Source organism: Malania oleifera, chromosome 12 (assembly GCF_029873635.1).
Source record: "Malania oleifera isolate guangnan ecotype guangnan chromosome 12, ASM2987363v1, whole genome shotgun sequence".
Lineage (NCBI taxonomy): Eukaryota > Viridiplantae > Streptophyta > Magnoliopsida > Santalales > Ximeniaceae > Malania > Malania oleifera.
In genome coordinates, this window is record NC_080428.1 from 71,502,246 (window position 1) to 71,523,674 (window position 21,429).

Below are 21,429 nucleotides of genomic sequence, written 5' to 3' on the forward strand. Positions count from 1 at the left end.
TACCCGTGATTTTTTTTGCTCGATTTGTTTGGAGATTTTTCGCGTAAATTTTGGTGTCAATTCTTGTTTTCCCATTTCTTATTTTTAGCTGTGCGATACTGTTCCTTCCCATTCAATTTTCTAACATAATAATTTATATATTTTTATTAATTATAAGTATTGCAAAATGAGTATTGACTATATTTATTATGCTTAATTATCATGAATATGTTAATTAGAGATATACTACTCATTCATCTTAATATTTTTATTATTATTATTTTTTTAAAAATCATGGAGTTATACCCTCTTATTATATTACCTTTTATAGGATATATTTTCTATGGTTATATCGATCTTTCAACATTGATGATTTCATGTCAAATAAATAAACATTGACTTTCCTAAAATTTTAATTGGCAAAAAAATATGGACTTTTTTAGAAATTTTAAAAATTCAAGAGTTCTTTAGGCTTTTAATAATTAGGTGGGGATTTGTCATGAGATTTAAATATTTTCATAGATATTACCAAACTTTTTTTGGTAATTATGAAAAATCAATTTTAGGTGCGGTTTGTGAGAATTTTTGAAATCTTAAGGGAGATTTGAACCTTTTTATCAAATTTTAGAGGAGATTTGTAAAATTTTTGTAATATAAGGGAGGTATGTTCCTTTTTGGTTTTTGCCTGGGAAAACCTTGGAAAAATTTAAAACCTTGGGGGAGGTTTTGAGGGTTTTTTTTGCTAAATCTCAAAGGAAGTAAATATGTTCTTCTTGACAAGACATAAATCTTTCATATGTTTGATGAAAAGATGTGAACCTCCTTTGAAATTTTAAAACTTGAGGGATTTTCTCTCGTATTTGAAAAATATACAAGTACTTTGGTTGATGCTTAAAAAATTTCATAATCCTTTCTTAAGATTTGTGAAAAAGAAGCAAATTTTCCCTTACATTTGGTAAAAAAATACTAGAGAAAAGGTATTAGCAATGGCGAATCCAATACTCATATTTAGTAGGGGGTTGAGGTTCTCATGCGTAATTAATTTAAAAATTTTAGTTTATTTTATAAAATATAAGTTTCTATAATTATTTATTCATAATTATAACAATATTATATTACTAATTTAGACTTAACATCAGAATAATTTTTTTTTTTGGTTGAAACGATGGTGTCTGAGGTCCTTTGTACACTTGATTAATCTACCAAGATAATAGGTCCATCACTCTACCTTTCTCCACGTAAATGCTAAGGTATTATTTCATATGTAAAGTTGTAACTTCTAAGGCTTAAATCTTGATCATTTAATTAGTAGAATCTTGAGTTTACCATCTAAGTCACCCTTACGGGACAACACCATAATATTAATACAAAAGGAGTCAACTTTTCACTACATTCTTTTTTTGGGGGGGTTGGGGGAGTTACATCTAACCTTCATGTGTTTTCATGTTCTATAATAATGTTACGCGATATTGAAAATCTCTTTTTCAATATAAGTGATCAAGTAAATCATTCATCCAACAAATTAAAATTTAATATAGAAATTTTTTGTTGGGTTCACCTCAACTTAGGAGATAACTCAATATTCTAACATGTTTATGAAGTTTTCAAAAAATTTTGATAAAAATTTAAATAAAAAATTTTAAAATTTTAATTAAGGTACTTGATAAAATTAAGTGTTAAGCGTTGAACAATGCATTCAAATATAATTTTGCGAACTAGTATTGAATTGAACTTAAATCGGTTATTAAATCTAAAATCTGAATTATTTAAATGGTTTGATATCTAATATCTCTATGTTGTCTTTTTATTTTAACCTTCTCAATATATAAGAGTATAAATAATTGAAAAAAAATGAGAAATTATAGAAGCAAAAGTTTTTAATTTAACATAAATAATATTTTTTTTTGTCATTTATTTAATTACTAATTATAAATAAAATAAAATAATTTAATATTGTACTAAAATAAAATTTATTATTTTAATTTTAATCTGGTATTGATTTTCTTTTTTCATTAGAGATACAATTGAAAAGGGGCATTTAAATATGAATCTTTCATGTAAGTCAGAGCTGCCACTAAATATTTTGATGTCTTATAGATTTACTTATCAGTATACTAATTTAGACTTATCCTTCCTTTTAATCAGTTAAATGCTTGGTTAGACTTTCAATTTCTTTTTTATATGAACTTGGATATCTGGGTGAATCCACAAAATTGATTATATTAAGTATTTTTAATTAATTTAAATATTTTCAAACACAATTATCTTTTCTCTACAGAAAAAATAAAAAGAACTCTTCATTAAAAAATTAAAATTTATAATATTTTAGTTGACTCTATCAACCGCCATCTTCTATTTTTCTTGCTCTATATATTTGTTTTCCATTTGAACATTAGTTTCATCAGCTTAATTCACAGGAGGCCTTTAACCACCGGCGGTCTCTTTTTCCTCCATAAATCTCCTATTCAAACCCTCTTCGTCTCTCTGTCTCTCAGACTGTGTCTCTCCCACCCTCCTTCCCTCTCTCCTTCTCCTTCTTTCTCTCACTCTCTCGTAATCCTCGAAGTAACGGCTCTTTCAATGGCGACGGATCGCCAACCTGCGCCGAATGACTCTGTCCCGCCTCAGCCGGGGATCTTTGTTGATGCTGCTCAGAATGCTCATCTGGGCCTTCTTCCCAATCGTAATAATGGTGGTACAGTTTCATCCTCAGGATGTAAGGTATTGTTTAAAATCAAAGCCATCTGCTGCTAAGTTCATTTGTTTTGTTTTCCTTGATTATCAGTGGTTCGCCATAGCGTATTTTCTTTTCGTTTTATTTTCAAAGAAATTCTGGGAAGCAAATTCTTCCAGGTTTTGCTTTTGTTTGTTTTTAATTTCTGGGTGTGCTTCTGTATCGGATTTCTGGTCTGCTCCTGTATATTTCCATCCATTTCCTTGATGGCCTAGATGAGACAGTGGAATTCGACACACGCCTTTTTCTGTGTTCATCTCTGGGGATATTTGTAATTTGGATCATCAAAACAGCGCTTATTAGATATTAAAATTACTCTTTCTCTTTGCTTTAGATTTCGAAAGCAAAAACTGCATTGATTTTTGCTCTCAAAAGCAAGATAACTTTCAAAAGCATCATTTTTTTTTTTGGGGGTGAGTTTTTCCTTGGGGCGCAGGGACTTTTTGATGTTCTTATTCTACTTTTCGTTTTTTGCCTTTTGATGAACTCTGGTTGCTTTTTGTAGCAAAGAGATTATTGTAAACATATATTAGCCTTGAAGTTTGTGCGTGCGCCCGCGCCTATTATAGAGAAATAAATGTAAACGTGTATATTTGAATCAGTAGACGCATCGGTGGGGGACCCTGCTTCTAGCTTACAAGACTTTAGGAGTTGTATTTGGAGGACTGGTCACATCCCCACTTTATGTTTACCCTTCGATGCCTTTGAAATCTCCAACAGAAGATGATTACTTGGGAATTTACAGCATCATGTTCTGGACCCTTACTCTTATTGGGGTTGTCAAGTATGCCAGCATTGCTCTCAAAGCTGATGATCACGGTGAAGGTATATTTGATCCCATCTGAATTTTTCTTGTTCTTTCTTTTCCTTCCCTTTTCGTTGAGGTTTTAAGTTAATTGCCTCCCCCTTTTAAATCGTAGATACATACCTGCACAGAAATATAAAAAACTCAAGTTAGAATATGTTTTTACAATCCTATGTTCCAAGCTCCACACATTTCAATTACAAGACCACTATTTTCCTCAACCTAGAGGCTAAATCTTGCATTTCAAGCCTCAAACTTCACTTCAACAGAGAAAACATCATATTTAAATGTCATCCACATGTTGAAGTTTATATATAGCAGTGTACCATTTAGTTTCACCTAAATATACTCCATCTTAGCATTCAACACATAGTGGGTTGTAAGTTTAGATGCACCACATCAATAGCTTCAAAATTAATAGCATGGTTTCGCCATTTCAAAACATCCATTATGCACCAAAATAGGACTTGGCAAGTACCAACAATTGGCAGGAGCCTCTCCCTTTGCGCGATTAATTTTGATACCTGCAAAATGGTAAGTAGGAGTGAGCTACACATACAAAGTAGATTTTTCAAGAAATATTTCATTCTCAAACCTTTTGAAACAATTCATTACAAAACTCACTTGAATCACATCATTAAAGTGATAAAACAAAAACTTCCTGAGACATTAGGAAGGAACCAGTCCTTCTTATTTTCATAAATATGAAGCACACAACTAACACAGACACCTCAAGTCATTTTCCACTTTCATTTCGTATGATATATTGTCATTTTTTTGACGAGTCCATTTCACTTCATAGTTGGAAATTCTCTAATCCATAGTCCAGACCGCTCTTACCCATACAAGCTCATTACATCCCTCATACTTGGACCACTTTACTTCATTTAGGCTCGCACGCACCTGGATCCCTCTCGCCCCACTTGCGACTGACAGGTCCCACTCACCTAGACTAGTATTGCCTTAGTTAGGCTTGAAAATTCCTGCACAAACTAGACCAGAGGCCCCATTTGGGCTTGGTAGGTGTCTTGTGTTTGCACCTAGACAATACTCGCCTATTATCAGCATTACAAGTTCCCGCTTATTCTAAACTGAATGTGGCCAATAATCCATGTGGACTGATAGTATTTCAATTGATTTGTTTATATCATTTAGTTTGTGTTGTGAACGCAACAAAAAGTAAACATTTCCCGTCATCTCCGCATTTATCAATCTGCATCGTCATTTATGATTTTGTGTTGCACAAGGCATAAGTATTATGCCACACATTGTTCAAACTCCCACACAAAATAAGCATGTGAAAAGTAAAAAACAAAACTAACAACACCTTTAGAAAGTAACACAAAATAGAATCATTTCATTTTTTGATGAAAAATTCACCAACCATGGCATATAGGCTACACCTTAGATTTGCAAATTCATTTTTGTTTTCCTGTTTTACACAAATTCATGCCAAATAATCACATAACACTAGAATAAATTTGTCACATAATTTCAAGTATTATCTCATTATTTGGAGTTGGTCACCACAATTATAGTACCAAAATTTTTGGCATATATCAATTTTGTGTTTTTCACTTCTCAGTTCTCAGCACTTTGTTTTCAATACTACCTGTTTAAGCATAGAATGTGATGCATAACATTCAAACTCCTTGAGCTCTTTGTAAAAATTCATAGCAGATCAAAATATCAAGGATTGCTATGTTCTCGTTCCCAATTTCTAGGAGATTTTATAGAATCCTTCAAAATCATTTGAATTAGTCATGTTTTCCTTAAACATCCAATAAATTTATTATGACCATTGTTTGAATTTGAATTATGTCAAAGGTTCACTTTTGAAAACATACTCAAGATATCTAAGATCGTAAATTTCAACTTTATTTGCAAAACATCATTTTCCTCAAAGCTCTCAAGTTTCAAATGAAAATTTTAATGAAAAATCGGCTTCTAGAGTGGAGTACATGAAGATGAGGTGGTGTTGGACTGTTCACCTTGCAATTCGGGAAGACCAGGGTCCTTTTAGATTTGGTCCAAAGGTTATCAGTGATGGAGTTCTCCTTCTTCTCCCATCAACTCCATCCCTCTTTCTCTCTCTCTCTCTCTCTCTCCCTCCTTGTTGTGCAAATTAATGCGTGACCGGATCGTGCAATGCAGCAACTAACGATGAATAATACGAAAAACACAATCACACAGATAATAAGAGCAATAAACACACAACACAAGAATTAATGTGGTTCAGCAGAATGCCTACATCCACGGGAGCAAGCGGCGGCTGAAATTCACTATCTATCAAAACTAGAATTACAACATTGTATTTATGCTAACCTTATACGTACAAAGGGATTAGAAAGTTCCCTAAATACTCCTATATCAATCCCGGGAGGATTTGCCTTTGAATCCCCAACCAATTGATCTTCCAAATTCAAAATTCAAAAATAGCACCGAACAAAACCATCAATGGTTTCTTCCTGAGCCTGAAACCGTCGATGTAATTGTAGACTCACTATGCAAATAGTCTATGGTTTTCTTCTGTAGACCAGCTTCCTTGTTTTTTCTCAGCATGCTTTCTTTGTACATGTGTTACACTCAATATGAGCCACATATTACAACAATCTCCACCTTGGCGAATATTCACCCCTTAGGAGAAAAACAAAAACATAACCTCTAGCTCCACCTGAGACAATAGGTTGGAATGCTTTCCATCTAGCATCTGGAGACGTTAATCAAGTCTAGACAGTGCTTTAACTTGTCCGTGGTAACATGCTTTGTCAACATGTCTACTGTATTCTCAAAAGTGTGAACTTTCTCAAGAAGTAGTTCACCAGAAGAGACCAATTCCCTGATCCTGTGAAACCTCACATTTATGTACTTGGCCCTCGCATGATACACCTGGTTCTTCGCCAAATAAATGGTACTCTAACTATCACAATTCAACTGGACTCCACCTTGCTGAATACTTAGCTCCTTGACCAATCCTGTAAGCCACAAAGCTTCCTTGGCAGCCTTAGCCACTGCCATATAATCTGACTCAGTTGTAGATAGTGCAACTAGAGACTGAACCATGGATCTCTAACAAATAGGCCCTCCCGCAAGGGTGAATACATACACGGTGGTAGACCTCCTGTCATCCAAGTTTCCTGCATAGTCTACATCCACATATCCCTCAAGTATATGAAAATCCACTTGACTGTATCCCAATATTGTCGACCCGGATTTGAAAGAAACTTGCTCATCACACTGACAACTTGTGTCAAGTCCGGTCTTATACAAATCATAGCATACATCAAGCATCTCATGACACTGGCATATGAGACCTTTCACATGTCATGAATTTCATTAGCTGACTTCGGGCACTGGGCGGTAGTCAATTTAAAATGATTCGCCAACGGTGTACTCACTGGTTTTGCATGATCCATCCTGAACCTCTCCAACACCCTCTCAACATAGCTATGCTGAGATAACCACAATCCCTATAAGCTCTGTCCTTGTGAATCTCCATTTGAAGAATTTTCTTGGCCGCACCCAAATCTTTCATGTCAAATTATTTGCTCAATAAGGTTTTCAAATTGTTGACCTCAGTCATACTCTTCGCAATAATTAACATGTCATCAACATAAAGTAACAAGAAAAATAAGTGAACCATCATCAAGGATCTTTACATAAACACAGCAATCATACTCACATCTCCTGTAGCCAATTCGGATCATGTAGGAGTCGAATCGCTTGTACCACTGCCTCAGAGATTGCTTTAGCCTGTAAATTTAATTCCTCAATTTATAGAACAAGTGTTCCTATCTAGGCTGATTGAACCCTTATGGCTGTACCATGTAAATAAACTCCTCCAAATCACCATGAAGAAACATTGTATTTACAGCCATATGCTCCATATAAATATCAAAATGCGCTACCAATCCCCACACTGCCTTGATGGAAGTGTGTCTGACCACAAGGGAGAAGATCTCATCATAATCAACCTCTTTCATCTGTGAGTAACCCTTTGCTACCAAAAAAGCCTTGAATTTTCTCCTTCTTTTTCTGATACTGCTTCCTTTTACCTATACGCCCATTTGCATCCTATCGCTCTCTTCCGTTTTGGAAGCTCCACCAACTCTTATGCAGAGACTCCATTTCCTCCGCCATAGCACCCATCCATATACTAGTAATGAGTGCATAAGAAACCAGATCATCAAATCCATTCCTAGGGGGTGGACTGATAGTGTGTCTGAGCCCGTCTATAGCTATATTGTGATGCTTTTGGTCTCCTGAGCTAGAACTCTTTGCATTGTGAACATTGTCATCTCTACCTTGAATCTCTAGCTCCACCTGCACCACATGCTCATTGTTGTTGTAGTTTTCTAGCACCTGTTTCTCTTCTTTTTAAATATGTTGTAACATGACTTTCTCATCAAAAACCACATCTCTACTGATCATTACCTTGTTTGTCTTCGAATCCCACAACTTGAACCCTTTCACCCCTTTCTGACACCTCATAAAGATACATTGTCTAGACTTTGCATCAAGTTTCGATCACTCCTCACTAGAAACATGCACGTAGGTTGGACATACAAACACTCTCAAACCACAGTAGCCGTGCTGCCTGTCCACACCTCCTCTGCTACTTTCCCATCTAGTGTTGCCTTTAGTGATATGTTAATCAAGAAACACGCCATAGTCATTGCCTCTGTCCAGAAGTTCTTTGCAAGATTTGCATTAAACTTGAGACACGGTGCTCTTTCAGCTATTATTTTGTTAATCCTTTTTGGAACATCATTTTTTTGTAGTGTCTTGCGTACTATGAAGTGTCTCCTAATGCCATGCTGCTCACACAACTCCATAAACTTTGAATTTGTGTACTCAGTACCATTGTCGGACCTGAGGCATTTGATTTTCCTCTCGGTGCTTCAGTTTTCCACACTTTGAACTTAGCAAACGTCTTTGACTTGTGCCACATGAAGTACATCCAAACCTTTCATGAGTAATCATCAATAAAACTCATGAAGTATATGTGTCCTCCCCGTGATGCATGCTACCCTTACTAGCCCTCAAACATTTGAATGAATGTAGTCAAGAATTCCTTCCGTCTTGTGTATGACTGTCTTGAACTGCACCCCATTTTGTTTTCCAAGCACACAATACCTGCAGAATTTCATCTTGCATGTTTTGACACCTTTCAAAAGATTTCTCTTATGAAGCTCCATCATCCCACCTCACCCATATGCCCTAACCGCATGTGCCACAAGATGGTACGTACTATTTGACTCAGACTCTGTAGCTGCAGTTCCACCTACAACTGTGGTACCTAGCAATGTATAGATATTTCATGATAATTTCTGCCCCTTCATCACGGTTAGAACACCTTTACTCACCTTTATTACCTTACTTGTAGACTTGTAACTAAACCCATTACAGTCTAAAGTGCCCAATGAAATTAGATTCTTCCTTAACTCTGGTATATGCCTAACATCACACAACGTTCTCTCAACACCATCAAACATTTTAATTCTGATATTCCATTTTTCAACAATTTTGTATTAAACATCATTTCCCATCAGAATAGAACCATAATTTTAGAATTTACTAACCTGTAGGTGTTAAACAATTCTTTATTGGGTGTCATTTGATAGGAACACGCCGAATCCAGGATCCAAGAATCCATGAGATGATCTGAATTGGATGAAACCGAAAGCATATCACCATCACCGCTCTCCGAGTCTCCTTCTTCCACTACATTCGCAAATTTTGATGAACCATCTTTATTTTCTGCATTCCCCTTCTTCCTCTCTGGACAATCTAGTTTTATGTGTCCCTTTTTTCCCGCACTTAAAACACCGTATGTCCTTCCTCTCCTTGGAATTGGACCAAGATTTATTGTTACTCGGTCCGCTCCGGAAGTTGCTTATCCCATGTAGTTAGTTACCCTTCAGCACAAGCCCTTCACCTTGTGAATTATCATCGATGACTTTCTTCCTATGATGAAAACCCAAAAGAGCACTTGTGGTTTCCTCCAATTCGAGAGTTTCGTTCCCCCACATAAGAGTTGTAATCAAATTTTCATACATAGACGACGCAGGTAGGGAATTCAGCAGTATCAGCGCCTTGTCTTCGTCTTCGAACTTCACATCAACTCCCTTCAAATCACTGATGATCTGATTGAACACGTTGATCTGCTAGTTCAGATTCGAACCCTTTGATATCTTAAGCCCATACTATTTTTGCTTAAGATACAACTTGTTTGTCAACGATTTGGACATATACTGACTTTCCAGTTTTAGCCAAACTACCATTGGCGATTCCTCATCCATGACGTGATACATCACGTCATTAGCCAGACAAAGTCTAATAGTTGCCACAACCTTTGCTTCCAATTCCTTCCAAATCATGTCGTCCATGCCTTCCGGCTGATAACGCCTTCACCATACCCTTCTGCACTAACAAATCCTTAACCCTCCTTTGCCATAGTATAAAATTTCCCGATCCGTCAAATTGGACAATGTCGAACTTTGTAGGAGAAATCCCAGTCAATGTAACCAATAGCTCTGATACCAATTTGTTGTGCAAATTAATGCGTGCGGAACCGGATTGTGCATTGTAGCAACTAACGATGAACAATACGAAAAACACAATCACACAGATAATGAGAGTAATAAACACACGACACAAGAATTAACGTGGTTTGGCAGAATGCCTATGTCCACAGGAGCAAGCGGCGGCTGAAATTTACTATCTATCAAAATCAGGATTACAACATTGTATTTATGCTAACCCTGTACGTACAGAGGGATTAGAAGCTCTCTAAATACCCCTTTATCAATCCTCGGAGGATTTGCCTATGAATCCCTAACCTATTAATCTTCCTAATTCAGAATTCAAAAATAACGTTGAACAAAATTGTTGACGGTTTCAGAAAACCTTCGACGGTTTCTTCTTGATCAACCGTCGATGGTCTATGAAAAACTGTCGATGGTTTCTTCTTGAGCCTGAAACCATCAATGTAACCGTTGACTCACTATGCAAATAGTCTACAGTTTTCTTCTGCAGACTAGCTTTCTTGTTTTTTCTCAGCATGCTTTCTCTATACATGTGTTCTACTCAATATGAGCCACATACTACAACACTCCCCCCTATGTTTAGTTTTATCTTGTAAAGTGGAGTGAGAACAGGGTGCACTTGTCCAAAGCTTTTTTTTTTTTTTCCCCATTTTTTAGGCAAAGTTTTTCCAATTTAAAGTCATGTAATGTCATGGTCCCCTGAACCCACAGTATCAAGCATGTGCATAGTCAGTCTATCTCAAGTGATAATCCATCATTCCCTTGCTTTTGATTGGAATCAGCACAAACTGTGATTGAGAAAGATTATTGCTTTCATCAAGCCTTACTGTAATCATTAATATTTGTATGAGAATTCTTATTCAAGGTTCCTGCCTGGACTATTGTGCTGCTATTATTACTGCAAGTGACTTGGCTCCTCTGACCTGGTTGTAGACAAAAGTAGCCTGCAAAAGACAGTCCACACAATGCAGCAATGTCCTATGCTAAGCTTCCTGTATGAGTTTCAATTCCCCAAGGTCTTGACGGCGATAAAATAGCTATGATATATAAGAATACATATAAATATTTAAAACTGATAAATGTATAGATGTTGACATCTAGCACAATAAATATATTTCATAGTTTATACTACAAGTAATAATATGTATATAAATTGTCAGTATATATACTTCTTGCATGCACGTGTGTATTTGATATTCTCCTCCCAAAGGCAGGGCCATACCTGACCCACCCTGAAACGTAACCATGGGATGCATGTTCCCTGCCTTTCTGTATCTTTTAAAGAAGAGGTGCTGGGCCCTGCACTTAATGGCATCTAAGCTCACACCCAGCACTTGGAACCTGCTACCACCTATACCAGGGAATCTCACAAATCACCCATGACAACTGGGTTATCCCTTGGGTCAGTTTAATACCTTTTGCAATAGGGTTGCAACTTCTGTCAAGTGGTGTTATTTAACTTCAACTTAACTGAATGTGGACAACATTTGCTTCTTTGAAATGCCCGTTTAGACAATTTATGTTTCCAAAAACGGCCGGATAGTGTCTGGATTGGACCATTTTATGAGCTGTCCGTGTTGGCAGAATCATATCTAAAGAATACAATGTATAACGAGGGTTATACCCTTGCAGATTGTGAAGTTATCTTTGCCTAACTTTTTGATTTGTGTTAAAACTTCTTGATTGCAGGTGGAACATTTGCACTGTATTCATTACTTTGTAGGAATTTGAACATTGGAATCCCTTCCTCAAATAGTGTAAATTCAAACTTGAGGCTTTCGCATTCTGCACCATGTGACAACTCTGAAAGTCAAAGTAGACTACATAAATACTTTAAAAGAAGTGTGGCTGCTAGAAGGATGTTGCTTTTCATTGCTATGTTAGGCACATGCATGCTAATTGGTGATGGTATACTTACTCCTGCAATTTCAGGTTTGTTACCAATAAATGTATTACTTTTTTGTGCAGTTTTAATTTTAATTAGTTTTCTAATTTTTACAAATGTTAACAGTGTTGTCAGCAATGGATGGGCTAAGAGCACCTTTCCCTTCTGTTAGTAAATGTAAGTACTGCTGCAGATTGCTGTAACTTAGACATGTGTTCGAGGACCAATGAGTCCCTGCAGTGAGTTGCACTTTTGTTTGATTTAGTACAGTCTTAGTAAAATGCTACGAGAAGGGAAATGTGAATGACAATAGCAACTGTTGGATGATCTATTATTGAAATTGCCTGATTTGGTTGATTAATGCTGATTGGACAACTGTTTGGACTTTTCTTATTGCATTTAAATTAGTGCATAAAGTTTTACAGAGCTTGTGGATGTGAAAATTCTATTGTAATATGGGATTTCGAAGAATCACTGTGGAGAACAGCAATGGCTAGATCATGAAAATTGTAAAAATTCATGATTTGGCAAACTACTATGAGGATCAAGACAGATTCATTTAATTTGCGTAATAAACACTATTTACAGATTTCTATCCTTTGGAAAATTCAATTTAACGATTCAGTCATGGAAATCTGAATCTTCTATAAATATGGTGCAAGTTTAAAATACAAGATGAGGCCTAGCGCCTTTGACCAGGGATGTCAGTCTTTCTTCTGGGTCTTGTTTTCAGTGAGTACGGACTGTTAATGTCTACCATGTGTAGTGTCTTTGGTTTTTGATTTTACCAATTTACTGGTTGATGATGTTGCAGCCCTGGTGGAAGCTCTCTCTGCAATTGTGTTAATTGTTCTATTCCTGCTACAAAAATTTGGTACCTCAAGAGTCAGTTTCCTTTTCTCCCCCATCATGGGTACATGGACCTTGGCAACTCCACTTGTGGGAATCTATAGCATTATACACCACTACCCAAGTATATTCAAGGCATTATCACCAATCTACATTATCCGTTTCTTCTGTAGAAATGGGAAGGAAGGCTGGCTGTTGCTTAGTGGTACTGTTCTCTGCATTACAGGTGATGCTGAAGACTATTTTGTCATTAATATATTTGAAAACACTTACACACACAACGACTCTTAGCTCATGTTCTTCATTGCGCATGAATACCTAACTATGGCCATTGGTTACACAAACACAAAAAAACCAGCCCGAGAGTTGGGTAAAAAAGGAACAAGTCTGCAGCTAATGTTGAGAAAATATCACAAGCGTGTATCTCAGAAATATGTTTTCAAATTTGTTCTGGTATGTCTTGGTTTGTGTGACAAAATGTAATACTGGTATAACATGGGGGGAGTTGAGTCTAGGTGGCTGCCACCTCTATTCATTGTAACCTTGGAAGAGTGATTGAATTATTGTTACCTAAATATCTGGAATATGTTCCTCTTTAGGGAGCAGGATTGTTGTACGGACCATGCTCCAAAATGGAGGATGTTTTGGGGCATGCTGGTGAAAAACGTATGACGACACTTTTATATTTAAGAGAGTATGTTGTAGTGTTTCTAATCTAAAATAGGTTTTCTTTGGTAATTAGTATTAATAATGAATGAAAATAAATTTCTAATGCTACGATGCTCCACTTTTACTTAAAGTATATATGTCATATGGAAAATATTAAATTAAAACTATTCACTAAAAATTGTCTGGAACGAAATTGTACTTTCAGCCCTACCAATTTGTGGTTTGCTAAGGTGTTAGTGTTTTATGTAACTATGATAGAATAGTTGAATGACCTATCTTTTCAAGGTTTAGATAACTATTCATATTAATTTTGGTCAATTAAATGCTTGCATGTATCATATACGCCAATTTCAGATGGGTGAGGAATCATGAAGATATCTTGTCTCATGGTATTTTATTTATTTATTTATTATATTTTTCCTCAAACACTGGTACATGCAGTCATCTTTTTTTTTTAATCTTTTCTATACAGGTTCTGAAGCATTGTTTGCTGATCTTGGTCATTTCAACAGAAGTTCCATTCAGGTGAACAGTGCTCAGTATTATTTAGTTTTCCACGTACTTTTTTCATAAAAGTGGGCTCTAAACAGATTTCCTCTGAACAGATAGCATTTTTGTTCACTATATATCCATCACTGGTTCTGACTTATGCGGGGCAGACTGCATACCTGATTAAGAACCCAACTGATCACAGTGATGGATTTTACAAGTTTATACCATCTAAGATCTACTGGCCCATCTTTGTGATATCAACATCGGCTGCAGTTGTTGCAAGCCAATCACTAATATCGGCCACTTTTTCTCTCATCAAGCAGTCTGTAGTGTTGGATTATTTCCCTCGGGTGAAGGTGGTGCACACCTCCCCTAGCAAAGAAGGCGAGGTTTATTCCCCAGAAGTAAATTACATCCTCATGGTTCTTTGTGTTTCTGTCATACTTATTTTTGGAGATGGACAAGAGATTGGGAATGCTTTTGGTATGTCAAACCAATAAACGGTTATAGCCTGCATTGTTTTGCATTCAATGCCAAAAATTGCTTTCCATTTTTTAAAGAAAAATGCATAATTAACATGAAATGTGGTTTGGCTTCTCCCATCTTTGTTTACCCTTACTATTACTGGTACTTTTAATATTCTCTAAACACTATTAATATATTTCTTTCAAATCAGACATATAGCCAAAAAACAAAAAAAAAGAAAAAAAGAAAAAAAAATGTAGGACCTGCTTGTGCTGTTCAAGTACCATTTCCACCTGCTTTCTCTTAACAATTTGTTTAAAGCGTCTTACAGTCTATAGTTACTATGTTTACCATCTCCTAATTATTTAGACCATGTTCGCAGGTGTTGTTGTAAGTCTGGTCATGCTCATCACTACCATATTACTGACACTAGTTATGATCGTGATTTGGAGAACTCCAGCAGTGCTGGTTGCCCTTTATTTCATTGTATTTTTTGTGATGGAAGGCACTTATGTGAGTGCGGTCTGCACTAAAATTCCAGAGGGTGGGTGGATTCCTTTTGGCATTTCTATTATCCTTGCCTTGGTTATGTTTGGCTGGTTTTATGGAAGACAGAGAAAGATAGCATACGAGTTAGCCCACAAGATAACCATAGACAGACTAGCACTGCTCTTAACTGATTCGGCTGTCCAAAGGGTTCCTGGACTCTGCTTCTTTTACACCAACATTCAAGATGGGCTGACTCCGGTTCTTGGACATTATATTAAGAACATGAAATCTCTTCATGAAGTCACTATTTTCACCACTCTTCGATACTACTTGGTTCCTAAGGTGGCTTCACATGAGAGGATTGTTGTCCGAAAACTGGGCATCAAAGGGGTATATGGATGTGATATTCAATATGGCTATGCAGATTCTATTAATCTTGGTGACGACGACTTTGCAGCTCAAGTCACGGATAGCTTGCAGGCTCATATAGTCAACTACCCTGTCTCTTCACCATCTGTCCCTCCAGATACGGAAGAAGAGATTATTGTGCTGGGAGAGGCAAGGCAAGCTGGTGTTGTTCACATTCGAGGGAAGGCGAGGTTTTATATGGGCCGGAATTGTGGCTTGTTTGATAGACTAATGCTTGGGTTTTATGAAGTTATGCACAACAATTGTAGGTCTGCATTACCTGCTTTAGGGGTACCTCTATCTCAGTGTATTGAGGTTGGAATGCTTTATGAGGCTTGAAAGTTGAAACAGTTGAAGCCCATCAAGAGTTCTGTTGATTGATCCTTTTCTTCAAAATCTTGCGCCTCATTTTGCCCACTGTAGGGCATTACCTTTAAATAAAAGGGAACACAGGAAAAGGGAACACAGGAAAAGGGCTTGTGTACATTTTTTGGATTTATATTTCAAAAGGTAAAATTGGAACAAAGACGACATGCAGAGAAGATTTATGTTGAGCAAACAAGAGGACGTGGCTGCTAAGATTTACAGTGAGATTGATCAAGTTCAGAAAATGTTTGGTATTTTCATATTTTGTTTTTCCTCGGTTCAATGCTGCTGCTGCTGATCGTAAGCTGGTATTTAGTGGGAATCAGAAGTATTATAGATCCTCTGCCTGGGCAAATATCAATTGGCTGCAAGTGTCTGCGCTCGCCGGAAAATTAAGGAGAACTCTGGTGGTGCCACCATGGGGCGCGATGGATTCGCACTCAAGAAATTGCTCAGAAGAGCAAGCAATGTTACTTGTTATGCCGCTAGTCACAGCATGCATGTATGATTATAAGAATATTCAAAATATTATTATAATTACAAATTTGGGAGTATTGTTTTAATTTTAATTAAATAACAAGGAACCTAAAATTTTATAAATATTATTAATAAAAAATAAAAAATTATTTTAATTTTTTTTTGAAATTTTGAAATCCCAAAATATGCAACTATATAAATACAAGAAGAATTGTGTTTTCTAAATTTTTTTTCCTCACAAATTTCCAAGATTTTAAATTGTGAGGGTTTTAGTTCTAGTGTCAATATTTTCACTTACAATTTCAATTTTAATATTTAATATTCTAAACTATTAAGCACCCAATTTAATTGGAGATTATGTGAATCTTGCCATATAAATAATGGGAAGAAAATTAGGAAATTTTTTTCCTAATTATATATATTTTTAAGAAAAATATGGTTTTTGTTTAGAAAAAATTACCGTGACCATCTATTTTTAATCTTTCAAGAAAAAAAATTAAAACAGGAAATAGAAAAACTCCAAACATGGTATGGACAGATTTAGCAAGACTAAAGAATGGTAAAAAAATTATACCTATCAAGGAAAGTTAATCTAAGTGAATGAATCAATTGGAGTCACCAAGGGAAAACCCTCATATGTGTGGGTTCTATAGAAATAGGTGCATCAAAGATTGGAAGTCAGCCTCTCACGATCCTAGGTAAAATCTAGATTTAGGGGATTGTTTAGAACCACTTATATAGAACTAATTTTTTTAAAAAATATTAAATTTAATAAGTATTGGTAATAAGTGTTAAACTAGAGAAGTACTGAAAGTTATAAGTGGTGTTTGGTTGCATTTAAATTACGTTGTATTTGGATACTTTTGTTATAGGGTATTATAAGATTATTTTTAAACATTTAGTAAATTACAAATATTAATATTTTTTAATTAAAAAATTTATTAATAATTAGTTTAATTATTTATAATTAAAAATTAAATATTGTCTATTAAAAAATAGTATAAGATTATTATTTTTAATTAATAATAATCTTGTTATTGATGTATATTTATACATATTACTATCATATTAAATAAAGATAATAATAATATTATTAATTAAATTTAAAATTTTAATTTATTTAATGTTAATTTAAATTGATAAATAATTCATGTTCAATCTAGAATTGAATTAAATAACTAATGTGTAATTTTAAATATATTTTAAATAAAATATTAATATTTTGGTAGTTAAAATTTAAGTGATAACTATATTACTTTTATAATTATAATTTAAATATTTTATATTAAATACAATAAAATAATATTATTTATTATTTAACAATAATATCATATTTATTTATATTCAAAATAGCATTAATAACTAAAGTAATAAATTAAATTTATTTAATATTTATTCAAATCTATAGGTGGTTCTTTTTATTCATTTCAGAATTTAGTTATATTATATGAATAATTAATAGTTTATAATGCATAATAAAATAATATATGATTAATTTTTAATCAATAATTTAATTAATAATTATTTGACTATTATTTTTAATTGATATATGTTAAAATAATATTATTAATTACATTAGTATTTTTTCAATTTTAATATTAATTTAAATTAACAAATGATTTTTCTTGTTTATTCCAAAATTTAATTATGTTTCCTTAATAGTTAATATATTATAATGCATAATAAAATAATATATGACTATCTTCTAATGTATTTTTAAAATTATAAAATAGTCACTAAAATGTTCTTTTATTTACAAAATTAACCCCGCCAATGAATAGTATCACTTACAAGTTATAAGTGGTCAAAAGCTATCCTAAATTGTTTTTCAAAATTCACTCAAATAGTTTTCAAAAAAGTGGTTTTGGAAAAACACTTATTGCAATAAAGTGTTTGTTGTAGTGAAAGCCAAACGCCACTTTTTTTTTTGTGTGTGGATAAAAGTTCTTATTTTAAGTGATAAGTGCTATAAGCACTTTTTCAAGTGCTCCCAAACGGGGCTTAAACTATTTAAGCATGCATAATTCTAATGGTGCTTTGATTATTATAATTAAGTTTGCCCATTTGTTTCGGAATTACCATTCATGTAACACAATGACCTTAATCATGGATTAACATATAATGTATGCATCTATGACAATGATTATGTACAAAATTGTTTGATAAATAATCGAACACCTTTTCAAAGGATGATATTGATTTAAATAAGTAAATAGTGGATTGGTTGCAAATGAACTTGTTATGTCAAGTGTAGGGATGGTAATAATAAGAATTACAAAAATCGTGAAAGGAGAGAGAAAAGAGGGAGGTGAAAAAACTTAGATTAGAAAAAGTAAGGAGAGATAAAAAGGGAAAGAATAAGAACAGAAGAAAGTGAGAGAAAAAGAGAAAAGATATAGAGGGATAAAAAAGGTGCCGAGGCCTATTTACCACGGACTATTGTATGATATGATTGTTGAGTTGAGTTGCAAATTCTTACGAAATAGATTGTATACTTATTTATACCTCTTTTAGGGTCAAATCTTCATCTAAGCTTACAAAATTATAAATTCAAAATATTAATAATAGACGACATTTTAAAAATATTAAAACCTAATAATAAATTGGGACCATTTCATAAAATTAAAAATCAAATTTATTTTATATAGTTGAGATAGTTGCCGATGCTTGTTTGATTTGGACTGAACTCACCCTTTAAAAAAAGTTTCTCTTTGCATGAAAGCTCATAAAAAAACTAAACAATAAGAATAATAATCATCATAAGAAGAAGAAGACGAAGAAGATCAAAGAAGTATGGAGGGGTGGATTGGTTTGTGGCAACCCAAATTTATTTTATTTAAAAAATCCCCACTTGAAGATACTCAATCTATTTAATCCTCTCTCAAATTTCTCCTTGAATTAAAGTTTATGGATGGAAGAATAAGAAAAAGAAGAAGAAAATAAATGAATTTAATTCTATTGTCTAAAAAAATTTAAATAATTTTGTGACATTTTTCCTATTTAATTAACATTTATATAAAATAAAAGAAAGTAATTGAAAGAAAAATTAAATAAGTAAATAATGCTAAATAAGAAGGAATCTAGAGCTCCTGTGCGAGCAATTTTTCTAATTTTAATTTTCCAAAGAATTAAAAATAATTAATTAATTAATTTTCAATTTTGCAACATCTGTGTAAAATAAATGAACAAGAATAAAAAGTTTAATCTCTATTTGAAAATTGATAATTCTAAAATAATTAAGCAACAATAAAAGTACAAGAAAAAGTAATTTTTGGACACCCCATTTTGTCTAGGGCCAAGTATAACAAAAATTGTACATGAAGAAAATACAAAATACAAAGAAAATAATGAATACAGCAGAAAATATAAAAAATGAAAAAAAAAATACGGGGAAAGAAAATACAAAAAATACAACAATATAGGGATATTTCTAATACAGAGGAAAAAAATAAAAAAAAAAAGAATGTGCAAAGAATATTCGGATGTCGTTGCTAGTACCTGCACACACACATAAAGAGAGGGGTTAGAGGAAAATCGACAATCAAAGATAAGATGATTTCTTTCTTAAAATTAATTGATCTGCAATAAATTAAATGATTTGTTTCTCAAAATTGAATGAATTGCAATAAAGTGAGAAGATTTGCTTCCTAAAATTGATTGATTCGTGGGAGATTCACATGGAAAGAAATCGACAATGAGAAAGGATTGATTTACTTCCTAAATGGCTCGATTTGGTTTTTTAATGTTGGCCAATGCCCTAATCCTATAAATAGAGGCTTCCACAAGAGGGGTAGGGACACACAGAGAACAACTGAGAGACTATCCGAGTGATAGACATACACATAGACATTTATTGTCTCTAAAAAAGATACACACATATTGAGAGAGTATAATGAGGAATATTGGGGAATTTTGATTGAGAGAGGAGTAGACTAAGTCTTTCCGGAGCAAACCGAGGATTCGGATTGTAGAGGAACTGAAAAAAGGAGGACCTATAGACATTATTCAAGATGGTATGAAAGAGTTTCAGGGCAATAGTCCAAGGAGTATAGAAGAAGAGACTGAAGAGGAGCAACCCAAGGGTTGACACTGGACAAGAAGATTGGAGGAGTTGAAAGCTTGAGGTTAGATTCGATTTCATTTGTATGTGTTGCTTTGTTTTCATAGTGTACTTTCACTGATGTGAAATTGTTCTAAGATTGACCCAGCAAACCTACCCGTTAAATGCAATCCAAAGATTTGAGCCCATTTGTGACCCATGGACCCAGGACCTAGGTCTAATTTGAACCTGGGTCAACTAACCATTGAGTTTAAGCCAACGAAGACCAAGAACTTTTTTAAAAGCCCCGACCTAGGCCCTATTTTAAAAGTCCAAGCCTCTTTTAAAGAAGCCCAAAACCCATTTTTAACAGCCCTCTCTTAAGGAAACCCATTTTTGAAAATCCTCAGCCCAAGTCTTACTTTAAAAGCCCAAAGCCCAAAAACTCATTTAAAAGCCCCAACCCAACCCTATGTTTTAGAAGCCCAATTCCCAGAACCCAACTGGCCTTCGGCCCAATCGTGAATGGGGCCCAACCATTTGACGCAGAGCCTTAACCAATTAACTCAGCTCAAGCCACAACCAAACTAGCTAACTAAGGCCCAACCACTAGTCAAGCTCATATGGGCCTAACTTGACCTAAGCCCAACCTAAGATAACCTAGGTCCAACCTAACCTAACCCAGACCCAACCTAACTTGACCCAAACCCTAACCTAGCCCCAGTCCTAACCTGGGGTCAGAATGACCCAAAGCCCATTTGGCTCTCAAGAAAATGTCAGAGAATCCATAACAACCAAGAAAAGCAGCCAAGAATATGGGATTCAAAAATTGAAAAAGGGATATGGGGAAGAAAACTTATTTACAGAATTGAATAGCTCCCACTCTAAACTTATCTGCAGAAGTCGAACCACCCCCTCCTAGTGTCGTCTCAAACTGAAAAAAAACAAAAAAAACAAAAAGAAGGGGTGTAAACAATCGTGAACGGGGCCCAACCATTTGACGCAGAGCCTTAACCAATTAACTCAGCTCAAGCCACAACCAAACTAGCTAACTAAGGCCCAACCACTAGTCAAGCTCATATGGGCCTAACTTGACCCAAGCCCAACCTAAGATAACCTAGGTCCAACCTAACCTGACCCAAACCCAACCTAACTTGACCCAAACCCTAACCTAGCTCCAGTCCTAACCTGGGGTCAGAATGACCCAAAGCCCATTTGGCTCTC

General features: G+C 34.7%; 1 protein-coding gene across 3 annotated transcripts; it reads left to right on the forward strand.

Moving 5' to 3' along the window:
• Positions 1–2,384: 2,384 nt before the first annotated feature.
• Positions 2,385–16,233, forward strand: LOC131145067 (probable potassium transporter 17). Of its 3 annotated transcripts, none has more exons than XM_058094119.1 (8): positions 2,385–2,700; positions 3,319–3,538; positions 11,756–11,998; positions 12,078–12,128; positions 12,766–13,026; positions 13,942–13,994; positions 14,075–14,444; positions 14,809–16,233. In XM_058094119.1, exons 1-8 carry the CDS (start codon positions 2,560–2,562, stop codon positions 15,660–15,662), a joined length of 2,193 nt encoding a protein of 730 aa, XP_057950102.1. In that variant the 5' UTR covers positions 2,385–2,559; the 3' UTR covers positions 15,663–16,233. The 3 variants fall into 3 exon arrangements, with proteins under 3 accessions (XP_057950102.1, XP_057950103.1, XP_057950104.1); XM_058094120.1 differs by having other exon boundaries at positions 2,401–2,700; positions 12,766–13,005; XM_058094121.1 differs by having other exon boundaries at positions 2,565–2,700; positions 3,316–3,538.
• Positions 16,234–21,429: the final 5,196 nt, after the last annotated feature.

Excerpts from the sequence above, each read along its gene's own strand:
- LOC131145067 (XM_058094119.1), top strand. The coding sequence starts at position 2,560 with ATGGCGACGGATCGCCAACCTGCGCCGAATGACTCTGTCCCGCCTCAG. Across the intron at positions 3,539-11,755 it reads AGCTGATGATCACGGTGAAG|GTGGAACATTTGCACTGTAT; the intron begins GTATATTTGATC and ends TCTTGATTGCAG. Across the intron at positions 14,445-14,808 it reads AGAGATTGGGAATGCTTTTG|GTGTTGTTGTAAGTCTGGTC; the intron begins GTATGTCAAACC and ends CCATGTTCGCAG.